Here is a 19,185-nt window from a genome sequence, read left to right as displayed (position 1 = left end):
CTGCTTGTAGTAGTCTCTCATGATCCTTTGTATTTCTGCAGTTTCAGTTGTTACTTCTCCTTTTTCATTTCTAATTCTGTTGATTTGAGTCTTCTCCCTTTTTTTCCTGATGAGTCTGGCTAATGGTTTATCAATTTTGTGTATCTTCTCACAGAACCAGCTTTTATTTTTATTGGTCTTTGCTGTTGTTTCCTTCATTTCTTTTTCATTTATTTCTGATCTGATCTTTATGATTTCTTTCCTTCTGCTAACTTTGGGGTTTTTTTGTTCTTCTTTCTCTAATTGCTTTAGGTATAAGGTTAGGTTGTTTATTTGAGATTTTTCTTGTTTCTTGAGGTAGGATTGTATTGCTATAAACTTTCCTCTTAGAACTGCTTTTGCTGCATCCCATAGGTTTTGGGTCGTCATGTTTTCATTGTCATTTGTTTCTAGATATTTTTTGATTTCTTCTTTGATTTCTTCAGTGATCTCTTGGTTGTTTAGTAGCGTATTGCTTAGCCTCCACGTGTTTGTTTTTTTTTTAATTTTTTTTCCCGTAATTGATATCTAGTCTCATAGCGTTGTGATTGGGAAAGATACTTGATATGATTTCAATTTTCTTAAATATACCAAGGCTTGATTTGTGACCCAAGATATGGTCTTTCCTGGAGAATGTTCCATGAGCACTTGAGAAGAAAGTGTATTCTGTGGTTTTGGATGGAATGTCCTATAAATATCAGTTAGGTCCATCTTGTTTAATGTGTCATTTAAAACTTTTGTTTCCTTATTTATTTTCTGTTTGGATGATTTGTTGATTGGTGTAAGTGGGGTGTTAAAGTCACCAACTATTATTGTGTTACTCTTGATTTCCCTGTTTAAGGCTGTTAGCATTTGCCTTAGGTATTGAGGTGCTCCTATGTTGGGTGGGTAAATATTTACAGTTGTTATATCTCATTCTTGGATTGATCCTTTGGTCATTATGTAGTGTCCTTTGTCTCTTACAATAGTCTTTATTTTAAAGTCTATTTTTCTGATATGAGAATTGCTACTCCAGCTTTCTTTTGTTTTCCATTTGCATGGAATATCTTTTTCCCATCCCCTCATTTTCAGTCTGTATGTGTCCCTAGATCTGAAGTGGGTCTCTTGTAGAGAGCATATGTACAGGTCTTGTTTTTGTACCCATTAAGCCAATCTGTATCTTTTGGTTGGAGCACTTAACCCATTTATATTTAAGGTAATTATCAATATGTATGGTCCTATTACCATTTTCTTAATTGTTTTGGCTTTGTTTTTGTAGGTCTTTTCCTTCTCTTGTGTTTCCTGCCAAGAGAAGTTCCTTTAGCATTTGTTGTAAAGCTGGTTTGGTGGTGCTGAATTCTCTTATCTTTTGCTATCTATAAAGGTGTTTTTTTTAAAGATTATTTTAAAAATTTATTTGTTTTTGGCTGTGTTGGATCTTCATTGCTGTGCGCAGGGGTTTCTCTATTTATGGCGAGCAGGGGCTACTCTTCATTGTGGTGCACGGCTTGTCATTGTGGTGGCTTCTATTGTTGTGAGCACGGGCTCTAGGTGTGTGGGCTTCAGTAGTTGTGGCACATGGGTTCAGTAGTTGTGGCTTATGGGCTCTAAAGCGCAGGCTCAGTAGTTGTGGCGCACTGGCTTAGTTGCTGCACAACATGTGGATCTTCCCAGACCAGGGCTCAAACCCATGTCCCCTGCCTTGGCAGGTGGATTCTTAACCACTGCACTACCAGGGAAATCCCTTGTCTGTAAAGGTTTTAATTTCTCCATCATATCTGAATGAGATCCTTGCTGGGTAGAGAAATCTTGGTTGTAGGTTTTTCCCTTTCATCACTTTAAATTCGTCCTGTCACTCCCTTCTGGCTTGCAGAGTTTCTTCTGAAAGATCAGCTGTTAACCTGATGGGGAATCCCTTGTATATTATTTGTTGCTTTTCCCTTGCTGCTTTTAATATTTTTTCTTTGTATTTAATTTTTGGTAGTTTGATTAATATTTGTCTTGGTGTGTTTCTCTTTGGGTTTATCCTGTATGGGACTCTCTGCACTTCCTGGACTTGATTGACTATTTCCTTTACCATGGTATCGAAATTTTCGACTATAATCTCTTCAGACATTTTCTCAGACCCTTTCTTTTTGTCTTCTTCTGGGACCCCTGTAATTCGAACATTCCCATGTTTAATGTTGTCCCAGAGGCCTCTGAGCCTGTCCTGAATTCTTCTCATTCTTTTTCTTTATTCTGCTCCCTGGCAATTATTTCCACCATTTTATCTTCTAGCTCACTTATCTGTACTTCTGCCTCAGTTATTCTGCTATTGATTCCTTCTAGAGTATTTTTAATTTCAATTATTGTGTTGTTCATCACTGCTTGTTTGCTCTTTAGTTCTTCTAGATCCTTTTTAAATGTTCTTGTATTTTCTCCATTCTGTTTCCAAGAGTTTGGATCATCTTTACTATCATTACTCTGAATTCTTTTTCAGGTAGTTTGCGTATTTCGGCTTCATTTGTTTGGTCTTAATGGTTTTTACTTTGCTCCTTTGTCTGTAACATACTTTTTTGTCATTTCATTTTCTATTTTTTTGGTGGCTTGTGCTGCATTCCTGTCTTACTGGTTTTTTGGCCTGAGGCATCCAGCACCAGAGTTTGCAGGCAGTTGGATAGAGCTGGGTCTTGGTGCTGATATGAGGACCTCCAGGAGGCCTCACTCCAATTGATATTCCCTGGGGTCTGAGGTTCTCTGTTAGTCCAGTGATTTGGATTTGGAGCTCCCACCACAGGAGCTCAGGCCTGACCTCCAGCCTGGGAACCAAGATTCCGCAAGCTGCATGGCGCGGAAAAAAAAGAAAGAAAAGAAAGGAGCAGTACAATATCAAAGAATAATAAACAAAATAAAGTTAGAAAGATAAAAAATATGTTAGGAAAAATAAAAATATAATTGAAACAACTGCAACAAGGTAAAATAAAACCACAACAGAAAAAAAAAAAAAAAAAAGGAGGGCCTCCGGGGGGAACAGGCCAAAAGGAGAGAACAATAACAAAGTATAAAGAATAAAAGAAAATTAGAAAAATAAAATATTTATTAGGAAAAATAAAAATATAAATGAATGAACAACAATGAATCAACAAGGTAAAACAGAACCCGAATCTAAAAGAGGGGGAAAAAAAGTCTTGGCTTTGGGGGTGGAGTTGAGGGGGGGGAACTTAACAAGGGGTGGGGTTTAGGGCAGGGCAGCACCTAGGCGGGTGGGGGGGTGACGTTTGAGCATGGGGCGGTGACTAGGCTGAGGACCCATGCAGCCAGAAAAGGCCTTGGTGGTGGGGCCTAGGTAGGGTGACATTCAGATGTGGGGTGGAGCCTCTACTTAGGACCTGTGCTGAAGGGGAGAGGCAGCACGTGGAAAGGAGGGCCTCTGGAGTGTGGGGTTCTGGAGTTTGGAGATAAGGCCCTGAGGGAGGGTGTGTGGGTGGGGTTTAGGCCCAGCGCATTGGAGGGTGTCTCCAAGTGTAGAGGTAGGGCCCTGGGTGGGAGTGTAGGGGCGGGGCTTGGGCTCTGCACGTCAGGAGGGAGCCTCTGAAGGCAGAGGATTAGTCCTGGGAACCCAACAGGCTCCCCGGTGCCTAAGTGGACAGGGAATTCCCAGCACTGACTGTGTTCCTTTCCTCCTCTGCATGCCCCACCCCACTGTGTCTTCCAGTGTCTCCTCCAGGGTCTCCCCCATCCCTGCTGGACCCCTAACCGTGGGTGGGTCCCACTGGGTGTAGGAATACCTGTCCTCCCCCAGCCACCCCTCAGGGGTGCCAGTCTCGGAGGTCCGGCCTTTACTTTTGCTCTCCTCCCTCCCTCCCACTCCCTCAGGACCCACCAGGCTGGAGGGGGCCTTGGTGGGCAGAGGATCAGGCCTTGGATCTCAGCAGGGTCCAGGGGGCCCAAGTGGGCAGGGGAAACCTGGCCACACTCCCTTTTGATTCTCTCCCCTCCCAATGGTTCCCCAATTTCTCCCTTCGGGTGTGGGATCCCTTCCCCTCCCCCAGCTGCCCCTAAGGAACACCAGTCCCATCCCACCTCCACTTCTCCTCCCGCTTCACGCCCCACATGCCCCACGTCCTACCCGGTTGCTGGGGGTTCCTCCCATCCCCTTAGGTGTCCGTGGCCCTCCAGTGGTGCCTGGTAGGTGCCCTAGTTGTGCAGAGACACGAATTCTACATCCTCCTAGTTCACCATCTTGACTCCGCCTGTGTCCAGTATTTTAGATCTAGGTGCGTAATTAACCCAAGAACAGTTTGGAGTAGATTTTCTTACCTAAAAGTATAATAGTGTCTAATATATATGTATACCATAAGTTTTACTATTTGGTATTTATTAAGCTCCATCCAGTTTGGATTACATTGTACTGAAAATTTTGTGGGATATAACAAAAGTAGAAATTGCCTTACAATAGCTATTAATGTTGCATCAATTACTGCTAAACTGAATCATATAATTATCTGAGATTCAAAAAGTTTGTTGGGAGGAAAAGTGAAATAAGTAGGATAAACTGCTGCTTCTAATAACCCATGTAAGATTTTCCCCAAATTATAACATTGGACACAGAAACATTTCCCTTACTTAATTTAAGGGGTACCAATAACTTGGCTACAGCAACTGATATATTACACACATGTGTGTATACACACACATGTAAATGGCTATCACTGGCCCAACATTGTTACATATTTCTTGTCATAGAGGCATACTCACCGCTTATCTCTGAAAACTGGGTTCCTTGAGGACTATATGAATCAGAGATGAGATGATTGGTCCTAATGCAGTGGTTCTCAAGCAGGGATGATTTTGGTTCCCCTCATCCCCTGGAATTTGGCAATGTCTGGAGACATTTTTAATTGTAACAACTGAGGGGAGTATAAAATCCAGAGATGCTGCTAAATATCCTGCAATGCACAGAACAGCCACCTTCTCCATTTCACCCACCCCACCCCAGTCCACACACATACACAAGAAAGATTTATCCAGCCCAAGATGTGGTTGAAAAACCTTGGTCTAGTGTAATGGATTGTAAGAGAAATACAGCAATAGCAATATTGATCATACAGTGCAAATTTACCCTTAACTACCGGGAAAGAAAATTAGAGATGAACGAATGAATGAATAAAGAGTAAATATTTTATTGAGTTTATAGTTTAAAAGGCCATCTTAGATAACTTCCCTCCCCTTATAAGAATACTGATTCATACATTACATGATAATCTTACTTCTGTTTGAATTGTTATAAGAAGTTCTATCCTTTAAAAAAAAAGGCTATCTAATTGTTGGATAGTTGTAATTGTTAGAACATTCATTATACTGATTTGAAATTTAACTTCCTATAACTTCTACTCATTAGTCCTAATTCTTATCATCTATGTATTTCAGAATCATCTAGTATCTCCTGAGAATAGCCTCTCAAATATTTGAAGAAAATTACTATTACTATACTTCTCTTGTCACTGTCCATCTTCAGCCTCTGAAATACCTAAAAGTATATATATGATCTGATCATAAAGGAAACAGTAGGACTTGAAAGGCACCAAAGTTAAGAATACAGGCTTTGGAGCTAGACCTAGCTTGTCTAGTTACTGGTTGTATGATCTTAGGCAAATTATTTAACCTCCTTAGTTTTTCTATCTGTAAATAAAAATTATAATAGTACCTATGTCTAAGAAGTGTTGTAAAGATTAAGCGAGATAATATATATAAAATCCTGTGGACTTAAGGGAAGGGTATGAGAAAGAAGGAGACTTTCCAGATAGAGGTAAGAGAATGTTCCAAAGCACAGAAGCAAAAAACAGTATGATGTTCCCAAGGAACCACAAGGAAACCAGAGGCTTAGTGATTCTTTTGCTTTGTAGAACAGAGTGGCTGTGAGAAGTGGCAGGCTTAAAGCTGGAGACATGGGCAGGAGTCAGATTGTGAAGGGCCTTAGATACTTAATGGAAGAGATAGAACTTTATGCAGAAATCTGTAGGGAGCTATAGAAATTTAAGTAGGAGAATGGCATAATTGGATTTGAGTTTTAGGTAGCTCACTCTGGTTAATGTACGGTTAGAAGAGAGCCAGATTAGAAGCAAAATAGCAGCCAGTAGGTTTCTTTGATATGATGATAAGTTGAGAACCTTTTAGGTGGTGATAGCAGAGAAGGGAAAATATTAACATATACCATATACACGATATTCTATACTTGATATTTTCACATTTATTTTCACATTTAATCCTTTTGGCAATCCTATGAGAAAGTTGTATTTAAGATATCTGCTTTCTGAGGTGCGATAATTATAATTGCCACTATTATTATTATTACTTTTATTTTTATTAGTATTATCCTGACTTTTGCTTTCTCTTCCTGCTGGCACTTATTATTCAGAGATAGATCCTATTCTTCACCTTTGCCTTTCTTTTATTTTATTTTGTTTGTTTTTTGTTTTTTTTGCGGTACACGGGCCTCTCACTGTTGTGGCCTCTTCCGTTGCGGAGCACAGGCTCCGGATGTGCAGGCTCAGTGGCCATGGCTCACTGGCCCAGCCGCTCCGCGGCATGTTGGATCTTCCCGGACCGGGGCACGAACCCATGTCCCCTGCATTGGCAGGCGGACTCTCAACCACTGTGCCACCAGTGAAGCCCTGCCTTTGTTTTAAATCCTGGACTAATCTGGCTTTGTTTGTTCGCCCCCATTATTTCACCATTTTGTCTGTACAGAGTTCTGTATACTTCATACTTTTCCCATTCAACTATTTGCATATTTTTATCTGCCTATGGTTTTAGAATGCCTTTTATATCCCACTTTGTAGAGAGGTATATTAATCAGATTGATTTGTTTTCAAAAGATGAGTATTTTAGATTAGTTAGCCTGATAATTTCTCAGACAGAAACAGTCTTGTGGATGAAAATTTACCGTATTAAAAAAAGGACATATTTAAAGTGATGAAGGAGAAAAACCTACAACCAAGATCTGATTCAGCAAGGATCTGATTCAGATTTGAGGGAGAAATTAAAACCTTTACAGACAAGCAAAAGCTGAGAGAGTTCACCCCACCAAACCAGATTTACAACAACTGCTAAAGGATCTTCTCTAGTCAAGAAACACAAGAGAAGGAAAAGACCAACAATAACAAACCCAAAACAATTAAGAAAATGGGAATAGGAACATACATATCGATAATTACCTTAAATGTAAATGGTCTAAATGGTCTAAATGCTCCCACCAAAAGACACAGATTGGCTGAATGGATATAAAAACGAGACCCATATATATGCTGTCTACAAGAGACCCACTTCAGACCTAGAGACACACACAAACTGAAAGTGAGGGGATGGAAAAAAATATTCCATGCAAATGGAAACCAAAAGAAAGCTGCAGGAGCAATTCTCGTATCAGACAAAATAGACTGTAAAATAAAGACTATTAGAAGAGACAAAGAAGGACACTACATAATGATCAAGGGATCAATCCAAGAAGAAGATATAACAATGGTAAATATTTCTGCACCCAACATAGGAGCACCTCAAAATGTAAGGCAAATACTAACAGCCATAAAAGGGGAAATCGACAGTAAAACGTTCATAGTAGGGGACTTTAACACCCCACTTTCACCAATGGACAGATCATCCAAACAGAAAATAAATAAGGAAAAAAAAGCTTTAAATGACACATTAAACAAGATGGACTTAATTGATATTTATAGGACATTCCATCCAAAAACAACAGAATACACATTTTTCTCAAGTGCTCATGGAACATTCTCCAGGATAGAGCATATCTTGGGTCACAAATCAAGCCATGGTAAATATAAGAAAATTGAAATTTTATCAAGTATCTTTTCCGACCACAATGCTATGAGACTAGATATCAATTACAGTACAAGATATGTAAAAAATACAAACACATGGAGGCTAAACAATACACTACTTAATAACAAAGTGATAACTGAAGAAATCAAAGAGGAAATCAAAAAATACCTAGAAACAAATGACAATGGAGACACAATGACCCAAAACCTATGGGATGCAGCAAAAGCAGTTCTAAGAGGGAAGTTTATAGCAATACATTCCTACCTTAAGAAACAGGAAGCATCTCGAAAAAACAACCTAGCCTTGCACCTAAAGCAATTAGAGAAAGAAGAACAAAAAACCCCAAAGTTAGCAGAAGGAAAGAAATCATAAAGATCAGATCAGAAATAAATGAAAAAGAAATGAAGGGAATGATAGCAAATATCAATAAAACTAAAAGCTGGTTCTTTGAGAAGATAAATATAATTGGTAAACCATTAGCCAGACTCATCAAGAAAAAAAGGGAGAAGACTCAAATCAATAGAATTAGAAATGAAAAAGGAGAAGTAACAACTGACACTGCAGAAATACAAAAGACCATGAGAGATTACTACAAGCAACTCTATGCCAATAAAATGGACAACCTGGGAGAAATGGACAAATTCTTAGAAATGCACAACCTGCCAAGACTGAATTAGGAAGAAATAGAAAATATGAACACACCAATCACAAGTAATGAAATTGAAACTGTGATTAAAAATCTTCCAACAAACAGAAGTCCAGGACCAGATGGCTTCACAGGCAAATTCTGTCAAACATTTAGAGAAGCGCTAACACCTATCCTTCTCAAACTCTTCCAAAATATAGCAGAGGGAGGAACACTCCTAACCTCATTCTACGAGGCCACCATCACCCTGATACCAAAACCAGACAAGGATGTCATAAAGAAAGAAAACTACAGACCAATATCACTGAGGAACATAGATGCAAAAATCCTCAACAAAATGCTAGCAAACAGAATCCAACAGCACATTAAAAGGATCATACACCATGATCAAGTGGGGTTTACCCCAGGAATGTAAGGATTCTTCAATATATGCAAATCTATCAATGTGATACACCATATTAACAAATTGAAGGAGAAAGACCATATGATCATCTCAGTAGATGCAGAGAAAGCTTTTGACAAAATTCAACACCAATTTATGATAAAAACCTTGTAGAAAGTAGGCATAGAGGGAACTTTCCTCAACATAATAAAGGCCATATATAACAAATCCACAGGCAACATCATCCTCAATGGTGAAAAACTGAAAGCATTTCCACTAAGATCAGGAAGAAGACAAGGTTGCCCACTCTCACCACTCTTATTCAACATAGTTTTGGAAGTTTTAGCCACAGCAATCAGAGAAGAAAAGGAAATAAAAAGGAATCCAAATCGTGAAAGAAGAAGTATAGCTGTCACTGTTTGCAGATGACATGATACTATACATAGAGAATCCTAAAGATGCTACCAGAAAACTACTAGAGCTAATCAATGAATTTGGTAAAGTAGCAGGATATAAAATTAATGCACAGAAATCTTTGGCATTCCTATACACTAATGATGAAAAATCTGAATGTGAAATCAAGAAAACACTCCCATTTACCACTGCAGCAAAAAGAATAAAATATCTAGGAATAAACCTACCTAAGGAGACAAAAGACCTGTATGCAGAAAATTATAAGACACTGATGAAAGAAATTAAAGATGATACAAATAGATGGAGAGATATACCATGTTCTTGGATTGGAAGAATCAATATTGTGAAAATGCCTCTACTACCCAAAGCAATCTATGGATTCAGTGCAATCCCTATCAAACTACCAATGGCAATTTTCACAGAACTAGAACAAAAAATTTCAGAATTTATATGGAAACACAAAATACCCCGAATAGCCAAGTTAATCTTGAGAACAAAAAACGGAGCTGGAGGAATCAGACTCCCTAACTTCAGCCTATACTACAAAGCTACAGTAATCAAGACAGTATGGTACTGGCATAAAAACAGAAATATAGATCAATGGGACAGGATAGAAAGCCCAGAGATAAACCCACGCACATATGGTCACCTTATCTTTTCTAAAGGAGGCAGGAATGTACAGTGGAGAAAGGACAGCCTCTTCAATAAGTGGTGCTGGGAAAACTGGACAGCTACATGTAAAAGTATGAGTTTAGAACACTCCCTAACACCATACACAAAAATAAGCTCAAAATGGATTAAAGACCTAAATGTAAGGCCAGAAACTATCAAACTCTTAGAGGAAAACATAGGCAGAGCACTCTATGACAAAAATCACAGCAAAATCCTTTTAGACCCTTCTCCTAGAGAAATGGAAATAAAAATAAAAATAAACAAATGGGGGCTTCCCTGGTGGCGCAGTGGTTGAGAGTCCACCTGCCGATGCAGGGGACACGGGTTCGTGCCCTTGTCCAGGAAGATCCCACATGCCGCAGAGCGGCTAGGCCCATAAGCCATGGCCGCTGAGCCAGCATGTCCGGAGCCTGTGCTCCGCAACGAGAGAGGCCACGACAGTGAGAGGCCCACATAACGCAAAAATAAATAAATAAATAAATAAATAAACAAATGGGACCTAATGAAACTTCAAAGCTTTTGCACAGCAAAGGAAACCAAAAGACCAAAAGACAACCCTGAGAATTGTAGAAAATATTTGCAAATGAACCAACTGGCAAAGGATTAATCTCCAAAATTTACAAGCAGCTCATGCAGCTCAATAACAGAAAAACAAACAACCCAATCCAAAAATGGGCAGAAGACCTAAATAGACATTTCTCCAAAGAAGATATACAGAGTGCCCACAAACACATGAAAGAATGCTCAACATCATTAATCATTAGAGAAATGCAAATCAAAACTACCATGAGATATCATCTCACACTGGTCAGAATGTCCATCATCAAAAAATCTAGAAACAATAAATACTGGAGAGGGTGTGGAGAAAAGGGAACACTCTTGCACTGCTGGTGGGAATGTAGGTTGATACAGCCACTATGGAGAACAGTATGGAGGTTCTTTAAAAAACTACAAATAGAACTACCATATGACCCAGCAATCCCACTACTGGGCATATACCCTGAGAAAACCATAATTCAAAAATAGTCATGTACCAAAATGTTCATTGCAGCTCTATTTACAATAACCAGGAGATGGAAACAATCTAAGTGTTCATCATCGGATGAATGGATAAAGAAGATGTGGCACCTATATACAATGGAATATTACTCAGCCATAAAAAGAAACAAAATTGGGGTTTCTCTGGTGGTGAAGTGGTTGAGAGTCCGCTTGCTAATGTAGGGGGCGCGGGTTCGTGCCCCGGTCCGGGAAGGTCCCACATACCGTGGAGCGGCTGGGCCTGTGAGCCATGGCTGCTGAGCCTGCACATCCGGAGCTTGTGCTCGGCAACGGGAGAGCCCACAACAGTGAGAGCCCGTGTACCGCAAAAAAAAAGAAGTAATGAAATTGAGTTATTTGTAGTGAGGTGGATGGACCTAGAGTCTGTCATACAGAGTGAAGTAAATCAGAAAGAGAAAGACAAATACCGTTTGCTAACACATATATATGGAATCTAAGGGGAAAAAAATGTCATGAAGAACCTAGGGGTAAGACAGGAATAAAGACACAGACCTACTAGAGAATGGACTTGAGGATATATGGAGGGGAAAGCGTAAGCTGTGACAAAGTGAGAGAGTGTCATGGACATATATACACTACCAAACATAAAATAGATAGCTAGTGGAAGCAGGCGCATAGCACAGGGAGATCAGCTCGGTGCTTTGTGACCACCTAGAGGGGTGGGATAGGGAGGGTGGGAGGGAGGGAGACGCAAGAGGGAAGAGATATGGGAACATATGTATATGTATAACTGATTCACTTTGGTATAAAGCAGAAACTCACACACCATTGTAAAGCAATTATACTCCAATAATGATGTAAAAAATAAATAAGAAATAAAGATCAGCTGTTAACCTTAAAAAACAAAATTAAGTGTTTTGCATTCATTCTAATTGTGGGTATTTCTGTGCTCTTCTAATAACAGATATTTCCTAATATGTCTTTCTATAATGATTTTATCAACTTGAGCTTCATAACCATTTCCTTCAGATTTACATATTTTGAGTATTCTTTATCATCTAAATATATAAAATTTTTATCAAGTTTATAACATATTTCTAATATACTTGAATATATATTATCTATTTTCAACTTTCAAATAACTGTACAATAGGTAGGATAGGTATTTCCATTTTTTATGTGAGGAAGATGAAGCTGGGAGAATTAAGTGCTGTCCAAGGTTGTACAGTAAATGACAGAGCTGGGGCCACATCTTCTAGTTCCATACCCAGTGATCTTTCCACCACATTAATTCTTAGACAGGCTAGTAAGTAATCTGAGTTGGTGGAAAGTGCAAAATTTAGTAGTACTTATGTTTTATAAAAGCATCTCAGTTTACTTTGACCTTATATTTTATAGGATCATATGTTCCAGCAGAATATGCTTCCTTTAGAATTGCTGAACAGATTTTTACAAGAATAAGTACTGATGATGATATTGAAACAAATTCATCAACATTTATGAAGGAAATGAAAGAGGTACCCAAGCTCAACTTTTCTTCTGTTAAAAGCATATTGAATTCTCCTATTAATGGTCAGTTATAACATAAGAAAGTAGTCTTATACTAAAGCATGCCAGATGTGTTTATACTCCTCTACAAGAGCCAGAGGGCAGTCAAAGACAGCTTCCTAATTTCTGTCTTATGTGGAAATGGAAGCAAATGTTTTAATGAAAAATACAGCTTTAAAGAAAAAGCTAGTATTATTGAGTGATAAAAATGCGCATTCATGTTTTTGTGTGAAATATATAAAAGACTTCAGAAAACAATGACCTATTCAGGAACACTTTGCATAATATCTATTGTTCCTGTTAAGCTTGGTTTTAAAATAAAAGATCACTGTGTTAAAAGGCTTTTAAAAATCTTCCACTTCTGTGCTCTTGTAGAATTTTCACTTCCTCTAACAAAGTACGTATCATCACCTATTTTTGATCTGAGCAAATGTCAAGTAAGCTTGAAGGGCTAAAGGAATTCAGTACAGCTCTTGGGCTATCTTTAGTAGGTAGGAGTTATTGGATCACTATGCAGATAACTTTTTTTCTTTAGATAGCGGGAGAATAAAGTTATTTGCCCACAGTATATGATATTTATATAATTATGTAGTATGTGTTGACTATATATGGGAGAATATAGCAATATACTAGGTGTTTGAGGTGTATTTTTAAGTGGTCCTAGCTCTCAAGAAGCTTAGTTCTATGGAAAGGTAAAATGGCCATGAAGGTTACTATTGTGTCATGTCATATGTCTTTATTGGGCATGGGTTTAAGTTTCTTTAATTGGGAATCAATGGACTTGGATGCTTTTCCCTAAATTTTTCTTTTCATTTTTACTGGCTATAGAGATGGTAAAATAAATTTGAGAGATAGTTCCATGCGTTTTATGACAACAATTGATTAATCATTTGTAGAGAAGAAAATGACCATCTTTGTGCTTTATTTAAACATTTAATTCATTGGTTTATTTCACTGTATCTGAAATACCAATATTTTAGATAATGTTTATTTACCCTGTTGTCTCATACACATATGCATATGACTATTTATGTACACTCCAAAAATGTATTCTGTTAATACATTTATTCTATTGGAATTACTAAGTAATGAGATTTTTAGAAAGAAAAGCAATGCGTTAGTTTCTGCTCAGCAGGATTTCTCTGTAAAAATATATTTCAAATGAACTAATTATGAGACTGGATTTTTCCTCATTTTTTCCTATAATAGTGACAGCTGTTTGGTCACAATGAATAATACTGAAATTATATTTTCAGATAGCATATATTCTACATAATGCTAATGACAAATCACTCATATTAATTGATGAACTTGGCAGAGGTACTAATACAGAAGAAGGTATTGGCATTTGTTACGCTGTTTGTGAATATCTGCTGAGCTTAAAGGTATTCTTCTCTATTTATTTTAAGTACATTAATTTTGAGCCTTTATTAAAATTTCTTTTATTGAATGAAAGATTTTTAAAATTGTACAGTGCCTTACAATTTTCAAAAGTTTCACCCAGATAATTTCATATAATCCCATAATAACCCTTTTTCTTTTTTCCCCTGCCCATATATTGCCTCTGCCTCCTTCCCTCTCCCCACTGGTAGCCACTAGTTTGTTCTCTATATCTGTGAGTCTGTTTCTTTTTGTTTTATTCACTTTGTGTTGTAGTTTTAGATTCTACATATAAGTGATACCATACAGTATTTGTCTTTCTCTGTCTGACTTATTTCACTTAGCATAATGCCCTCCAAGTCCATCCATGTGGCTGCAAATGGCAAAATGTCATTCTTTTTTCAGACATGGAAAACAAACATAAGGTTACCAAGGAAAAGTGGGGAGGGGTAAACTAGGGATTAACAGATACACACTATTGTATACAAAATAGATAAACAACAAGGACCTACCGTAGCATGGGGAACTATATTTAATATCTTGCAATAACCTATAATGGAAAAGAATCTGAAAAATAATATATATATATTCTTTTGCTGTACATCTGAAACATTGTAAATCAACTATACTTCAATTAAAGAATTTTTCATTCTTATTAATGGCTGAGTAGTTTTCCACTGTGTGTGTATGTGTGATATATATATGTATATATATATACCACATCTTCTTTATCCACATACCTGTTTTTATAAATTTATTTTATTTTATTTATTTTGTTTTTGGCTGCACTGGGTCTTCATTGCTTCGCGTGGGCTTTTCTCTGCTTGCAGTGAGCGGGGGCTACTCTTGGTTGTGGTGCACGGGCTTCTCATTGCGGTGGCTTCCCTTTTTGGGAGCACAGGCTCTAGGTGTGTGGGCTTCAGTAGTTGTGGCACATATGCTCAGTAGTTGTGGCCCACAGGCTCTAGAGTGCAGGCTCAGTAGTTGTGGTGCACGAGCTTAGTTGCTCCATGGCATGTGGGATCTTCCCGGACCAGGGCTTGAACCCGTGTCTCCTGCATTGGCCAGTGGATTCTTAACCACTGCGCCACCAGGGAAGCCCTCCATATACCTGTTGATGGACACTTAGGTTGCTTCCATACCTTGGCTATTGTAAATAATGTGTTGAGTCCTTTTTTGATGTATCCTTTATACATTCATTACAATTGGATTTTACAGGCACCTACAAAATGGCTCATTAAACAATTTTAGTTAATAAAAACATACCATAGCATTTATAGTTTCTTCATTTCTGATGGAAGCAAGAACAGTTAATATGATAGTCATGATGTACAAAATGAAAGGAGGAAATCAAGAAATAAAAATAATGTCAAAACTAGTCACTTGGCTTTAATTTAATCAAATTAAATAGCAAAACATGAAAACATTTCAATAATTGACTCTATGTGTAATAACATTGACTGTGATGTCACAACATGAAGTAAACTATGTATCTGAGTCACTTTATGGAAAATCTACTTAGCTGAGATTTCACTTCTTTAAAGGAAATGTTTTTTCATAAATCAACTATGTTAAACAAACTATGATTTTTGCTCTATTATTAAGGTAACTTGTAAAATATTTTTAGATAATCACTCAAAATATATACTGGTATGAAAAAACTTAAATAAAAATATTTTTCTATATTTAAAGTACCTTAAAATATCCCTAAGATGAGGTTCTATACCTTAAATGAGTCCACAGTGATTTATTATATATAGAATAAGAAAAATCTTTTTTTCTTTTTTTTCTTTTTTTTATATTTTTCATGTTTTTCTTTTCTTTTTTGAGAAAAATCTTATTTTATACTTAAAGAAGGATATGTGATGAATCAGAACTAATGTTAATAGATAACATTAGTCTTTGTAATTCTGAATCTATTTCAGTCGATAAGAATTTCTCATATAAATAAGATGCATATATTACTTATTGGGATTAAAAGCTAATTAGTAACAGTGTTGCTAAATTTTATATGTCAGCTTGACTGGTCTATGGAGTACCCAGACATGTGGTCAAACATTTTCTGGGTGTATCTGTGAGGGTGTTTCTGAATGAGATTAGAATTTGAATTGGTAGAATGAGTAAAGCAGATTGCCCTTTCTAATGTGGGTGAGCCTTAGCCAGTCACTTTTGAGTGGGGCCCAGTTGAAGGCCTGAATAGAATGAAAAGATTGACCCCTTGGAGTAGGAGGAAACTCCTGCCTGACTACCTTCAGTCTTGAACATCGGTTCTTTCCTGCCTTTAGTCTGGAACTGAAACATCAGCTCTTTCTGGGTCTTGAGCATGCTAACATTTAGACTAGAACTACACCGTTGACCCTCCTGGTTCTCAGGCCTTTGGACTTGGAGTGGAACTACAGCATTAGCTTTCCTGGGTCTGCAGCTTGATGATTGCAGATTTGGGGACTTGTCAGTCTCCATAATCATGTGAGCCAATTCCTTATAATAAATCTTATTCTTTCTCTCTACAGACAGACAGAGACACAGACACACACCCACGTACACACACACACAAATATATCCTATTAATTGGTTTCTCTGGAGAGCCCTGACTAATACAGATTTTAATATCAAGAGTGGGTCTAGGGGAACAGAATTTTAAGGATGAATGTTCTGAGTTAGTTCTGGGGTTTCTAGAATCGATTTTCTAAGCTAATTAGATTTAAAGATACTAATGACTCTATTTCCAGTAGTAAAGAAAGCACTGGTAGTCCATAGTGTGATCTAGCAATAGAAATATGCAAGATATCACCATTGGATATTCTTTTTTTTAAATTTTTTAAATTATTTATTTATTTATTTTTGGCTGCATTGGGTCTTTGTTGCTGCACACAGGCTTTCTCTAGTTGCAGCAAGTGGGGGCTACTCTTCACTGTGGTGTGCAGGCTTCTCATTGTGGTGGCTTCTCTTGTGGCGGAGCACGGGCTTTAGGCGCGCGGGCTTCAGTAGTTGTGGCACGCAGGCTCGGTAGTTGTGGCTCACGGGCTCTAGAGCACAGGCTTAGTAGTTGTGGTGCACAGGCTTAGTTGATCCGTGGCATGTGGGATCTTCCTAGACCAGGGCTCGAACCCGTGTCGCCTGCATTGCCAGGTGGATTCTTAACTACTGTGCCACCACAAAAGTCCCACCATTGGATATTCTTAATCAACCACTTATAAGAAGCAAGGAGCTGGGTAACTGTGTATATGATACTTTCAAACGTTTTTGGCAAACTAACAAATATAATGAGATTGGCTGGTTGCTTCTAATTTGCTGAACAAAGTGGGGAAAGAAAAGATGAGTTCAGGAATTCAAATTCCTGAGTAAATCCGTGCCTAAATGACCTGAAAGCTTCTATGTATGTCCTGAAGGAGACTCTTATCTCCTATAGCCTGAGGTTACTGAAAATCAAACCCAGAGTCTCATTCTTTGACTGGCTGAATTACAGTGCAAGTTGAACTCCCAGCCACATAGTAGCGACTCTATTTTTAAAGTCAAAACATTGATTGGCAAGGAATAGGATCCTGAAGGTTGGAGTGGAGACATGTGGGAAGACTCTAATAAAGCTGGGGACATTGAACCTCTAGGTTCTAATGAGTCTTCTTTGCCAGTGGAAGAGGCTTTTCTACCCTCAGTGTGAGTAGCATCCCCAGCCCATATGAGGGGATTAAGTCTGCTTTGTCTGAAGAAACTGTAATGACTTCCCCTAAGGCAGTTGCCATGTAAAACAATGCTAATTCTCCTCAGGATCCACCCTTACCATCCTTCTATGCTTCTAAACTATAAATAGACTCAGGTCCCAGCAGGCCCGTAAAGGTGAGGTATGAAGTGTGGCCCATGAGGAGGTACACTACACTTCAAAAGAACTACTTGAGTTTTCTAATAAATACAGATAGAAATCTGGGGAACATGTATGGAACTGAATATTAAGGATGTGGGATAATGATGGAAGGAACATGAAGTTGGATAAGGCCTAATTTATTGATATGTACTCACTAAGCAGAGGTTTTGAATTTCATGTTGCAGCTCAGGATGTTTGGTTCGTTAGTTGAAACATGAACCAAAATGTAGCCCATAGTGAGTGACTTGCAAATGCTGTATCTGCCTTGGTTTAATGTAAAGGAAAAGATTCAGAGGATTAGGGAGATTGGAATGTTATGGATTTGTCATTTAAGACCTACTCACCTACTCTGCAAGGGTCCAGAAGACATACCTTTCACCGTGACTGTGAGAAATAAATTTGTGAGGAGAGCCCCAACATCCTTAAAGAGCTCTGTGATCACTCTTCTCTGTAGGTCATATCTTACAGTGGAAACTGCAGTCACTGAATTAGGAAACCTGAATACAGTGGGAGTAATTGGATCTTGCCATAGCAGGATGTACCAATGGATGGTACTCTACTACCAAAGGCAAGACAGGCATGGTTACCAAAACAGACATCAGAGTCCAAGCAGCAATCAGACTAGTCTTGACTTGGGCAGTCATATGGCATTTGCTAGTTGATTGTGGTGTCCCTAGAAGTGAAATAGAAAGGAAGCTTATTAAATTCGTACGTGATCTGTATAAGCAGAAAAGTTTTAGGTCAGGTGAACAAAAGTCTAGCCTGAACCATAAAAAAGAGAGTCAGGGCCCCTCAGCCAGTTTCTAGATCTGAGCCAGTTTACAGATCTAGAAGTTCTTAAATGAAGGGGAAGCCAGGACCCCAGGAGAAGGGACTCTGGTACACTCCAAAAATGTTTTATGTTAATTTTTCTCCCAGCCTTCTCCAAAGGGACCTACAGCCTTTTACCAGGGTAACTGTGCATTGGGGAAAGAGGAAATAATCAGGCTTTTTGAGGGCTACTAGACACTGGCTCTGAACTGACTCTAATTACAGAGACCCAAAACATCACTGTGGTTTACCAGTCAGGGTAGGGCTTATGGAAGTCAGATGATCAATGGAGTTTTAGCTCAGGTCTATCTTACAGTGAGCCCGATGGGTATGCAACCCATCTTGTGATTATTTTCCCAGTTCTAGAATGTATAATTGGGATATGTGTATTCAGCAGCTGGTTAAATCCCCACATTGGTTCCCTGACCTGTGGAGTGAGGACTGTTATGGTAGGAGAGAGCAAATGGAAGCCACTAGAACTGTTTCTTGGTAGGAAAATAGTAACCCAAAGCAGTACCCCATTCCTAGAGAGATTGGAGACATTAGTGCCACCATCACGGACTTGAAAGTTGCAGGGGTGGTGATTCCCATCACATTCCCATTTAACTCATCTATTTTGCCTGTGCAGAGGACAGATGGACCTTGGAGAATGACAAT

The 19,185-nt window shown here is 38.4% G+C and overlaps 1 protein-coding gene across 4 annotated transcripts in view; it reads left to right on the top strand.

The window, feature by feature from the left end:
* MSH4 (mutS homolog 4) overlaps positions 1–19,185 on the top strand; it is a 97,920-nt gene that overhangs the window by 66,394 nt on the left and 12,341 nt on the right. For 3 of the 4 annotated variants that reach the window (XM_049707126.1, XM_049707115.1, XM_049707117.1), the window contains 2 exons: positions 12,330–12,448; positions 13,736–13,864. In XM_049707126.1, coding sequence (XP_049563083.1) covers positions 12,330–12,448; positions 13,736–13,864 — 248 coding nt within the window. The remainder of the gene's footprint in view (positions 1–12,329; positions 12,449–13,735; positions 13,865–19,185) is intronic. The other variant, XM_049707128.1, reaches the window with a different exon arrangement.

The sequence above is a fragment of the Orcinus orca genome, chromosome 1, assembly GCF_937001465.1.
Source record: "Orcinus orca chromosome 1, mOrcOrc1.1, whole genome shotgun sequence".
NCBI classification, from domain to species: Eukaryota; Metazoa; Chordata; class Mammalia; order Artiodactyla; family Delphinidae; genus Orcinus; species Orcinus orca.
This window is presented reverse-complemented; position numbering and strand designations above follow the sequence as displayed.